Source organism: Capsicum annuum, chromosome 2 (assembly GCF_002878395.1).
Source record: "Capsicum annuum cultivar UCD-10X-F1 chromosome 2, UCD10Xv1.1, whole genome shotgun sequence".
NCBI classification, from domain to species: Eukaryota; Viridiplantae; Streptophyta; class Magnoliopsida; order Solanales; family Solanaceae; genus Capsicum; species Capsicum annuum.
Window position 1 is genome coordinate 152,658,861 of NC_061112.1, and position 11,331 is coordinate 152,670,191.

The window sequence follows — 11,331 nt, forward strand, 5'->3', positions numbered from 1 at the left end:
TCTGAAATTCGCTTGCATGATTTATCTGGATTTGCGCCCTGTAGGGGCTTACCAAAGGGGAAAAAGCTCCCTCTCGGGAACTTCTCCATCCTAGGTTCGAACCTAGGATAGAAGGCTATTATCCACTGCCTGAGCTCTGACTTGAGCAAATACTTGTTGACATGTGATTGTTATTGAAGTGACAAAGTGATCTTCTCTTTACGACTCTTCCGGTGATTTCTCAATTTAAAATTATTAGAAAATTTCCCCAACGTGCCTTACGACAACACTCTTGCACAGAATTGTATCACTCTTTCAGCATGATGCAGCAGAATGTTTAAATTAGATATGCTCTTATGTCCCAGTGATGGAATATCACCGTTGGCAAAAAACACATGGAACTCATTCCTAAAGTACAACACTTTGGCCAGTTATCGTTTTCAGTTCTTTCTCTTTAATTGAACGTCTAAGTTCAGCTGCATCATCCCATTTCCCATCAACAGCATATACATTTGATAACAGGATATAGTATCCTGCATTATCTGGATCTAACCGGAGAAGATTCCTGGCAGCGACATCTCCAATCTCTGCACTCTGATGAATCCTGCAAGCACCAAGCAAGGCGCCCCATACATGTGCTCCAACCTGTGACTGCATTTGGTTAATGAGGCTCATAGCCTTGTCCAATTCTCCGGTTCGTCCGAGTAGATCAACAATGATTGCATAATGCTTTGATTCTGGCATCAGTTGGTACTTATTTAACATTATGTTGAAGAATTCAATCCCTTCTTCAACAAAACCTGCATGACTACAAGCTGCTAAAATGGAAAGGAAGGTGACTTTGTTAGGATACACCGTGGAATCTGTAAACATACGATGAAATAACTTGATTGATTCCCTAGCTTGCCCGTGAATTCCGTAGCCTGCAAACATGGAGCTCCAGATAACAACATCTTTCTCTGTTAATCTCTCAAAAACCTTGATAGCCTCCTCCATGCTACCACATTTCGCGTAACAGTCAATAAGTGAAGCCCCCACGAACGAATTGCTTAAGAACCCACCTCTAATTACATAACTATGAAGACAAGAAGTCAACTCAAGAACCCCCAACTCAGAACAAGCTCCAAGAATTTTAACCATCACAGTAGCATCAGGTCGGATATCGTTGGCCATCATATCACGAAATATTTGCATGGACTTGTTGGCCAATCCATTTTGAACACAGCCACACAACAGAGCAAACCAAGAAACAAGATCTTTGTTGGGCATCCTGTCAAATACCATAATCGCTTCGTGAGGTGAACAGCAGCTCATGTACATATCAATCAAAGCAGTAGAGACCAATATATCCAGTTCAAGACCTTTCTGAAAAGCTAGTTCATGTATTTGCCTGCCTTTCTCTAAATTACAACAAGCTTCACACGCCTGCAAAGCACTGATCACACTCACCGAGTTGGGTTCAACTCCTTTATATATCATCTCGTCAAAAAGACTTATGGCTCTATCAGCAGCATTATTATGAGCACAACAAGAGATCATACAGCTCCACGAGATTACATCTTTCTCCTCCATCACCCTAAACAAATTTCCTGCACAAAATGTGAACCCAGTTTTCGCATATAAGTTCAGCAAAGCGTTTGATAAAGGAAGGGGACTTTCATAACACATTCGTAACACAAATGCATGAACACTTTTTCCAGCTTTCAAATTCATCAACTGAGTACAAGCAGAGACAGCAGTAACAAGAGTTATTGGGTCTGGACCAACGCAACATGCCATCACCATTCGCGTAAAAACCTCTAGCGCTTCATCAGGCACGAAGTTCTTCTCATACCCAGTAACCAAAGTAGTCCATAAAACTATATCCGGGTTTGAATATTCCTCAAATGCGCGTAAAGCATCGTCCATATTTCCACATTTTGAGTACATCTCAACGAGGCCCGATCCAAGAAACATGTTTGAATGTATGTTACCATATTTCCTCCCTAACCCATGAATTGTTTTTCCAAAATTTATTTGTTTTAATGCTGAACACGCCTTCAATGCAAAAAGCAGAGTAAAATGATCAGGCTTTTCGAATGAAACCATAGAGGAAAACAGGGACAATACTTCCTCATAACGTTTTTTCCCACATAAGCGTTGTAGAATGCGGTTGCAGGTGTATACATTTGGTTGAGGAATTTCATCAAACAGCTTACGTGCAGTTTGAACAGGTAACAATTCATAATACAACTTAGTCAGTTTTGCAGCTAAGTGAGTGTCGTAACGTAGTCCAGTTTTGATAGTTAAAGAACGCAATTGAGTCAGCAATTTGGTTGTTTTACATACTCCAACAAGCTTCAACACAGTTTCCGGTGATCTCATAAGTTGCTAAAAGCTGTGAAACCAGTATTTTCATTAAGAAGAGGTTGAGAATATCAAGAGCTAAACAAAATGGGTTCAACATCAAACTATATATAGACATAAAATATAAAAATAATTTTAACCATATATTAAGAAATGAAGTCTTAGCTAAGATAATGTCTATCGAATGAATTAACTGTATTATCGTTTGAAAGAGAATTATTAAGAAATACTAACTCAAAAAGATTATTAGAACTAAAATTTAAAGTAAGACCCTCGCTAGAATTTGACTTTAGGCTCTCAACACGAATGAGATATCTTTGTATATATTAATAGTATAATTTTTTTGCTTAAAAAATATTCGGCTAAAATCCTCGATTCTACCTTGCTCTGCCCCGTGTGGCAAAAGATAAACAGTGCAAACAAATTACATTTCACCTGGGATGATATTGAATTTTCTGACTGCCATGTGACGGGTAAGTTTAGAAAGGGTTTTAAATAGGCTGATATTGATATTATAAAAAGATTCTCATAAATATGTCCTCATACGGTTCCTGATTTGTTTTTTAGAGCCTATTTAAATGAGATAATGCTCACGAAAATATATTAACTTTGATCGAAGTTTTAATTGAGTATACTCAATTTTGTGGGATTTTATTACCTATCTAAGCTTTTTTAAGCGAAATTAATTCCCCCAAAACTTTTTTAAAGTGAAATTGTTATCTCCCGAAATGTTATATCCAATTTTGACGGCTGGAGGTGTAAACACGCCCTCTTTCTTCCCCATTTTCATCATTACAATCATATTCCTCCTACAAACAACAATGGTAATACTATAAATAATTCAAAAATACTGATAATACTATAAATAATTCCATATTCCTCCTACAAATAGTGTTGGTAAGCTTTTTCTTCTCCATTTTTACTATTACAACCATATTCTTCCTATAAACAACAATGATAATGCTATAAATAATCCCAAAATATTGGTAATACTATAAATAATTTCATATTCCTCCTACAAACAATAATGGTAATGCTACAAAATATTGGTAATACTACAAATAATTCTATATTCCTCCTACAAACAACTGGTAATCATCCCTTTTTCATCTTTTTTTCACCAAAATCTTAATTCTTAGTTCTTGAAGTTTGACTTTTATTTAGTTTATACAATTTTTTTAAGAAATTTTTTCCCAAATTTCAAATTCAAATCGAAAATTTTCTTCAATAAATTTATTCAAATCGCAAAATCAGTAGTTTATGTTTCCCAGATTCGATTGTTGTCGGAGCTCCGGTGAGCCCTGATTTCCAGAAAATTGAGGAACAACCTGTTTTCCTCTCTTGTTTTTTCTAAATTTCTCACTGTCTCTCTCGATTCTCTCTCCCTCTCTCGATTCTATGGCAGTGTGTGTGGTTAGTGTCTTCACTTTATGTGAGTGAAGACAGTGATTATGTGAGTATTATTTTAATTGAAAAATTAAAATAAAGGTTTATAATAAAAATTGAGGGGCTATTTCAACAACAACAACAATAAGCCCAGTGTATTTCCACACAATGGGATCTGGGAGGGTAAAATGTATGCAATCCATATTGCTACTTTCGAATAAGTAGAGAGGTTGATATATATATATATATATATATTGTATATTGAGGGGCTATTTGACAAAAAAAAAAAAGAAAAGGTTTATAACATTTTTTTAAACACTTTCACGCGCATTGAGCGCGTGACTTACACGCATCGATCCAAGTGGGCAGATATATGTTATTAAAATACAAAAAATATATAGGGGGTAATAGGACCCCCGCAAAGTTCAGTATGCTCAACTGGAAATTTAGTCAAAGTTCAGGTATTTTCCTGAGTATTATCCCTATTTAAATTGACTTAATTTAGATATTTTAAGCACTTCTCGTAAAAATGACATCATAAAGATGGTCTTGTTTTTTAAAGCCTGTTTTATTTTAAATGTTTTAAGTCAAAATAACTTTTAAACACATTTAGAATATTTGGATAGATTCTAAAAGTAATAAAAAATATAAGTATCTAAATTAAGATTAAAATGTTAAAAATAAGTCAACTCAGAATCCAATCTAAATGAACACTTAGCCATGCTTACCAAACATAAGCTTTAATGTTTGCTCGTAAGACAAACATTAAGGACATTTCAAGTTAGCGAATTTGTTCAATTGATCACAAATTTTAATTTAGAAATTTTTGGTAGGAGGGATAAAAGATAATTAATTTTGAAATTTATTTTGGGATGAATTTATCTCATGTTTAGTTGGAATAAAATATACGTGATAACTCATTTCGAAATTAGCTATCTCAAGACTGTAGTGTTATTTTATTTCTTATCGAGGGTCAGATAATAATCTCGTAATAGCTAATCATGAGATAGTTAATTTCGGAATAACTTGTTTACAGCCAAACGACCCTTTATAGCTAGAAATTAAAACTTATTAAACGGGGACAAAAATTCTAGATCAAATATTTTGAGAAATAAAAAAATCAAACTTTGAGGGTCAAAGATTCAAGACCAGCCATTTTAAGGGACACTAGCTGGAATTTTCAGGAAAAATAACATAAACATACACCTTAACTTAATCTAATTACACAAATTTCCACTTTTACAAAGTAATTTAAAAAATTTCAACTAATTATGTATCTTCATTGGGTGTATCAGGAGCTCATTATGTATCTCAACATATCTAAAATATGAAAAAATATATTGAGAGATAATTATACATTTTTACAAAGAAAAAATATATCTTCGTTGGATGTATTGTGTATCTGGATAGATCCAAAATCAGAAAAAATATAGGGCAAAATCCAGAAATAGCATACTTATCCCCTTAACTATGAGTTTCATAGCAACAGTTTCATAATTATACAATATAGCAAGTTGTATTTTGTATTTTTGCAAATTGTTGCTACAAAATTAAAAATACATATGATTTTTATTACCCTTATGATCGATATGTATTTTGTATTTTTGCAAACTGTTGCTACAAACATCCAAATACATCCAAATACATATGCTACAAAATGTAATTTGATAAAAGTGTTGTTATTTTTTGTAATTTAATACTTAAGTATTCTATTTTATGTATTTTTTCCAAAAATATATGAAGAGCTAATTATGTATTTTTACAAAGGACAAAATGTATCTCCATTGTATATATCGAAAACTAATTACGTATCATAATAGATTCAAAATTAAAAATTTTAGTAAGGAAAAAATACACAAAGTAGCATACTTAAATATTAAATTACAAAAAATAACAACACTTTTATCAAATTACATTTTGTAGCATATGTATTTGTATGTATTTATATTTTTATAGCAACAGTTTGCAAAAATACAAAATACATATTGATCATAAGGACAGTAAAAATCATATGTATTTGTGTTTTTGTAGCAATAGTTTGTAAAAATATAAAATACAACTTGCTATATTATGTAATTATGAAACTGTTGCTATGAAACTCATAATTAAGAAAATAAGTATGTTATTTCTAAATTTTGTCCTTATATAATAAAACATTAAAAAAAGAAAAGAAAATTATAATTAAGTTTTAAACTGTCGAGATTGTACCTGATTTCCAACAAAATAATTTGGGCTGAAGTGGCCCAAAATAAACTTAAAAGCCCATTGAGCTGATGACCCCCATCTTCGATGAGTTCGATACTGAGTGGTACCTGGTATCCCTAAACTGAACAGCCACAGCACGAGAAGTAGAAGAGAAAATATTCATTCAATCAGAGATGAAAGAGGAAAAACGGAATCGTAAACGGAAGAGAGCAAAGCTTCAGAGAAAATCTTCTAATGCCGCCGGCGTGAATCAATGTTCGGCAGCGATCTCAAAAACTAAGAAACCTTCGTCTTTTCTTGATAAGGTTTGTACTAATTATATTTTTTTCCTTATATATATATATATTATATATATATATATATATATAGTTCATGATAGTTGTGGAGTTGTAACGCAGATGAAGGCGAGATTATCAGGAGGACACTTCCGTATGCTTAATGAAAAGCTCTACACTTGCTCGTACGTCTACCTTCTTCCCCCTTTTCTTAAAGAAAAAATGAGCTATATTTTTCTCACATGTTCCTGAGAAAAAAATGAAGGAAGCTTGTTTTTTGTACAGCTATATACACTCAAGTTGCTGAAATATTTTTACAAAATTGAGTCTTTTGCTGAAAAATATGTTCTGAATTGTGTGTTGCTGTTGAATATTGATTTAATTGCTTTGTTTTGTTTATTCTTTTTAAAAAAATAATGCAGTGGAGATGAGGCGCTCAATTATTTCAAAGAAAATCCGGAACTTTTTAATGTGGTAAGAATCATTTTCGTCAGTTAGATATTTCTTCGCTATTTTACACTACGTGGTAACTCGATTATTTTTAGAGTTTGTTCGATTTGAAATTGCTTTGGATTGAACTTTTTTTTTTTTTTTTTTATAACCGTGGTGTCCGGACCGGCATGCGCGCACCTCGACTAAATACACGGGCTACCTGCCACCTCCCACAAGCAACAGGTACCAGGTACTCTGTCCACCTAGAACAGATGGGAAGAAAACACCTGGTGTTTGTCTCTGCTGGGAATTGAATCTGATACCTCATAGTGCTCATCCCACTTTATTGAACCACTAGGCCACACCCTTGGGTGCAATTGATTGAACTTGATTGCAAGAGAGTTGGTGGAGAAAAAAAATTAGGTCCTGAAATTGTTGAGCAAGCTGAAAACAAGGTAAAATTATCTTGGCCTTCGATAGCAAACTGTCCTATGCTGATAGTAAAAGGCGTGAAATTGCAAATGAAGTGGGTGATATGTATTTTTGAAGGTTTCTCCGGGGAAGAAAATTATAAGCTTTGGTAAGAAGGAAACTTAGTGGATTCTTTGGGTCTTATGAAGTACTTGATAGAGCTAGCCCTATTGCGTAAGAATTAGCTTTACAACTGAGTTTGCCAAGATCCACAATGTATGTAACAACTCATTAAAAATGGAAAGAGGTGTCTTTGGATGGGTAGAAGTAAAACCGGAAGGGTAGGGGTTTTGCATTTGCTTGGGAAGGACTAAAAGAGGATGAGAAGTTGAAACAAAGGATTATTGCACCGCCTCTATCCAATATTACCTTGTTCGATATGGACTCTTGTCCTCTTCTGTTATACTTCGTCTGTTCAAAGCTATTGGTATTTGACTGAACATGAAGTTTAAGATGTTACTTTGACTTGTATAATATGATAGTTAAAGTTTAGAGAAAGCATCATACCAAGAGGAATCAAAATGTTGGTGCAGGAATAAAAAAGAAAGCATCATATAAAGAATAAAAGTTTGGCGTTCTTTTTTTGGAGAATTAAAATTAAATAAGTAATTTTACAAACAGCAAACGCTTGAAGGAGCATCATATCAAGAATAAAAGTTAGGCGTATTTAATGAAGTTGAATTCCTGAAAGTTGTATAGAAATGATGGTGTTAATATGTTGAGATGAAAAAAAGCTCATATGCATAAACCCACCGGCGGGTTGTTCAGAACACCAAGTTTGTTACCGAGTATGGCTTGTAACAGCAGTTACTCCATTGTTTCTCCCTGACCACATGTTTGTACCTATAGACTCATCACTCCTAATAAGATTTTACTGTCTTCCACAATTAACCGTATGTGATGGCTGGTTTATATCCCCTTCTAGAGTTGTATGGACTGCAACTTCTGAGTCTGATTTGTGAAATATCTTGGAGTATTTCTTGATAAGTATTCCTCACAGTGCAGTGATCTTCTTGTTCTTAACCATACTTAGCTGGTCAGTATCATGCAGGGTATCAAGAGCAAATGTTACATTGGCCAGAACAACCTGTTAATATAATCACAAAATGGCTAAAGGATCATAGCCCTTCATTAGTTGTTGCTGACTTTGGCTGTGGTATGGCTCTCAAATCAGGAAGCGACAAAATTCATGCGTTTGTCACTTTTGCAGTTGCGTGACTCATTGATTTGTCCAACTTATTTCAGGAGATGCACGGCTGGCAAGAAGCGTGAAGAACAAGGTTTGGTCGTTGGATCTTGTCGCAAATGATCCTTCAGTAATTGCTTGTGACATGTCAAATGTATGGGCCTCACTTGGTGTCTTGCTAACAGAGTTTCTTGTTATGTGAATTGCCCTTAAGTATGGAATACACTAATGATTAGGACCATTGTTCTAAATTAATGCTGCTCTTTTGGCAGACCCCTCTAGAGTCGTCATCTGTTGATGTGGCCGTCTTTTGCCTTTCATTGATGGGAACCAACTATTCAAGCTTCCTTCGGGAAGCGCTCAGAGTTCTTAAACCCAGGTTGGCATGCAGTACTTTCTTAAATTGTAAGATACGTATCTTCGTCCGTTGGTTTAGTGTATGAACTGAGTTGGATGGTTGTTTCCAGGGGATGGCTCTTGATTGCAGAAGTTAAAAGCAGGCTTGATCCAAATACTGGAGGAGCAGACCCAAACAAATTTTTAAAAGCTATTTGTGAGCTTGGGTTTACCATGGAGTCAAAGGTAATCTTTTGCAATTCTTTTCATTATGAGTTGATGTAATCCACGAACAACTTCTAAAGCTCGTCCATGCTTCTGCAGGATTTCTCTAACAAAATGTTTGTGCTGTTCTACCTAAAGAAGAAGGTTAGATTTGATGCATTATTTCTTTATGATTCTTCCATGACACTCCGAAAGATGCGCTAAATTTGTCTCTGTCCCTCTCTCAACAGGAAAAGCAGAATTCAGTGAACAAGGATATTAATTGGCCGGAGCTCAAGCCTTGTATATATAAGCGGCGCTAAGCTTGGCCATAATGTCTTTTGTTTAAGATTTTAGCAGTCCTTATCCAATCTGGAGATGGGTTTAAACGTGTTGCCAAATCTCACTCGTTATTTAAACCCAACTGTGATCCAATCTATTCGCTCACATCCTTACCCAATTTCTTTTTGGTTTGATCACCCATGCTCCTGAAAGCGAAAGGGTAGCTCTACTGAGTTTGCTACTTTCTAAAGTGAGGAACGAGAACATCCTATGTGCTTCGTGGAAAGGAAAGCGCCGTGTTGTTAAAAGCATCGCTTTGTCACTTGAAGCAATGAAGTAAAAACAGAGGGGTGTACTTCTCAAATGTTGTGTTTCAAAGAAGTGGATTAATATTAGCATATTATTGTAGGATTTTGAAATTACTTATTTTAATTATTATTTAAGCAGTACTAGACTAATATAATGTGTGATACTTCGAGTGCCTCATTTCAGTATAAGTCCATGATTCAATGCTCAGTTTTGGGTCAAGTGTTCTGGATGTAGTTGTGCTTTTATGCTTTGCGCTGACAACACAATCGAGAGACACGGTGAGAAAATATCAGCCTTATTAAACAAATGCTTTGTGTATTTATTTGAGATTCAATCCATGGTCATAACCAATATCAGGCACGTCTGAGGTAAATGTACACAAGTATAACAAAATTTTAAGTAGTTGAGCATCTGCCTAAGTATACATTTGATGTCTCCAATGTTTGAATTCATGAAGATTGTATCATATGGGGGGAAGCTTGTCTCTAAGTCCGTCCACCTTGGTACCAGCTAAGCCATTCAAAATTTTATGTTCCAACAGTCATCCAAAGCTTCACTCTGAATTGTTTGAATTCTTCAATCTTCAATGAACAACATGAGCATGTTTATGGACACTAGACGTGTATGTTAGTATCACATCTTATCCTTTTCTTCAGATGAAAAAATTAACTTACAGATAACCATAGATGAAATATGTATACTTATAATTGGCCTTAGTGGGAATATGTCAGATTTACACACAACAAATTAGAATTAATTGTAAGTTAGGCCAGGGGCCCAGTGCCCATAACTTTAAGTCGTACTTTTCCGACAAAAGCCAGTGGAATAATTAGGAAACATCATTAACCAATTGTGTATATTAACTAATAATAATTTGATTGGTTATACATTAATTAAGTAATAGTAGATCTTACCATTTTATTTTAATCACCTCTTTACGTGGTATAATTTAATTTATTAGCACGGATGGAGTATTAACAAATTAAATATAGATCTAGAGATAAGAGACAAAAGATGTGTATAAATATAGTGGATAGTGACACGAAGAATGTGAAGTAAAATCATTTGAAATAATCAGAAATAATTATTACTTGTGACTTACGACTAATGACGTGATACATTTAATAAAAAGGCTAAACGTAGTTGTTGGGCAATGAAAAAAGAGGATGTGAAATGTGTTACAATATCACATCCATAAACTATATAAGTCAAGAGTTGTATTATATGATTTTGGACATTTTTTATCATTTAATCTAACTTCTTGAAATTATTTTTAAAAAGAAGTATTAGAATAGCTAGGGAGATTTGATTTTGTATTAGACATCTTTACTTTTGCCCGTAAAAAAATTTGAAATGACTATTTTTTAATTTATTCAGTTTGTAAGTGCTCATAAAAGATTTTCACCATACGATTATTCAAATTTAATTTTAAAAAATATAAATATTATTACATTTTTTAATAGCGATAATATTGAAAAGTTTGTTTGATAGAGTATATAAGGATGATCGAATTTATTTCAAAAAATCCTAAGGAGGGTAGGGCCAAACAGAAAAACCAAAGACTTGCCCAAAAGTCAAAACCAAAACCCAATTAGTTAAGACAAACAAAAGAATAAATTGTCTTTTACTTGTAATAATAAATGATTTTACAAGATTTTCAATCTTTTTGACTCTTTCTTTCATTGAAATTTCCACACCGACACCTTTTTATAATATGAAAATTATGTAAAATCAATATTTTAATTCTTTAACTTTTGTTGAGCAAATCACACTGGTGTTCAAAGTCGTCGAAATCTTTTTAATTCAACTACTTATTAGTGCCAAAAAAACATTCTATTTGTTAAACTCTTAATTTTAGTTTTTAGAGTGTAATTTTTACTAGGTTGTATCTATGATATCAGAAGTATCGAACTCTTCCAC

General features: G+C 33.8%; 2 protein-coding genes across 4 annotated transcripts; one reads left to right on the forward strand and one right to left on the reverse strand.

Annotated features, from left to right (window-relative positions):
* Positions 1-292: 292 nt before the first annotated feature.
* LOC107860685 (putative pentatricopeptide repeat-containing protein At3g01580) lies at positions 293-2,861 on the reverse strand. The gene is made up of 2 exons (XM_016706132.2): positions 2,707-2,861; positions 293-2,356 (listed from the first exon to the last, which is right to left on the reverse strand). Exon 2 carries the CDS (start codon positions 2,341-2,343, stop codon positions 388-390), a length of 1,956 nt encoding a protein of 651 aa, XP_016561618.1. The 5' UTR covers positions 2,344-2,356; positions 2,707-2,861; the 3' UTR covers positions 293-387.
* Positions 2,862-5,998: 3,137 nt separating this feature from the next.
* On the forward strand, positions 5,999-9,618 carry LOC107860686 (ribosomal RNA-processing protein 8). 3 transcript variants are annotated; one of them, XM_016706134.2, is made up of 9 exons: positions 5,999-6,221; positions 6,315-6,376; positions 6,614-6,665; positions 8,136-8,250; positions 8,340-8,434; positions 8,553-8,659; positions 8,748-8,862; positions 8,941-8,985; positions 9,072-9,618. In XM_016706134.2, exons 1-9 carry the CDS (start codon positions 6,090-6,092, stop codon positions 9,141-9,143), a joined length of 795 nt encoding a protein of 264 aa, XP_016561620.1. In that variant the 5' UTR covers positions 5,999-6,089; the 3' UTR covers positions 9,144-9,618. The 3 variants fall into 3 exon arrangements, with proteins under 3 accessions (XP_016561620.1, XP_016561622.1, XP_016561621.1); XM_016706136.2 differs by having other exon boundaries at positions 6,079-6,221; positions 6,296-6,376; XM_016706135.2 differs by lacking the exons at positions 5,999-6,221; positions 6,315-6,376; positions 6,614-6,665 and adding exons at positions 6,678-6,873; positions 6,982-7,078.
* Positions 9,619-11,331: the final 1,713 nt, after the last annotated feature.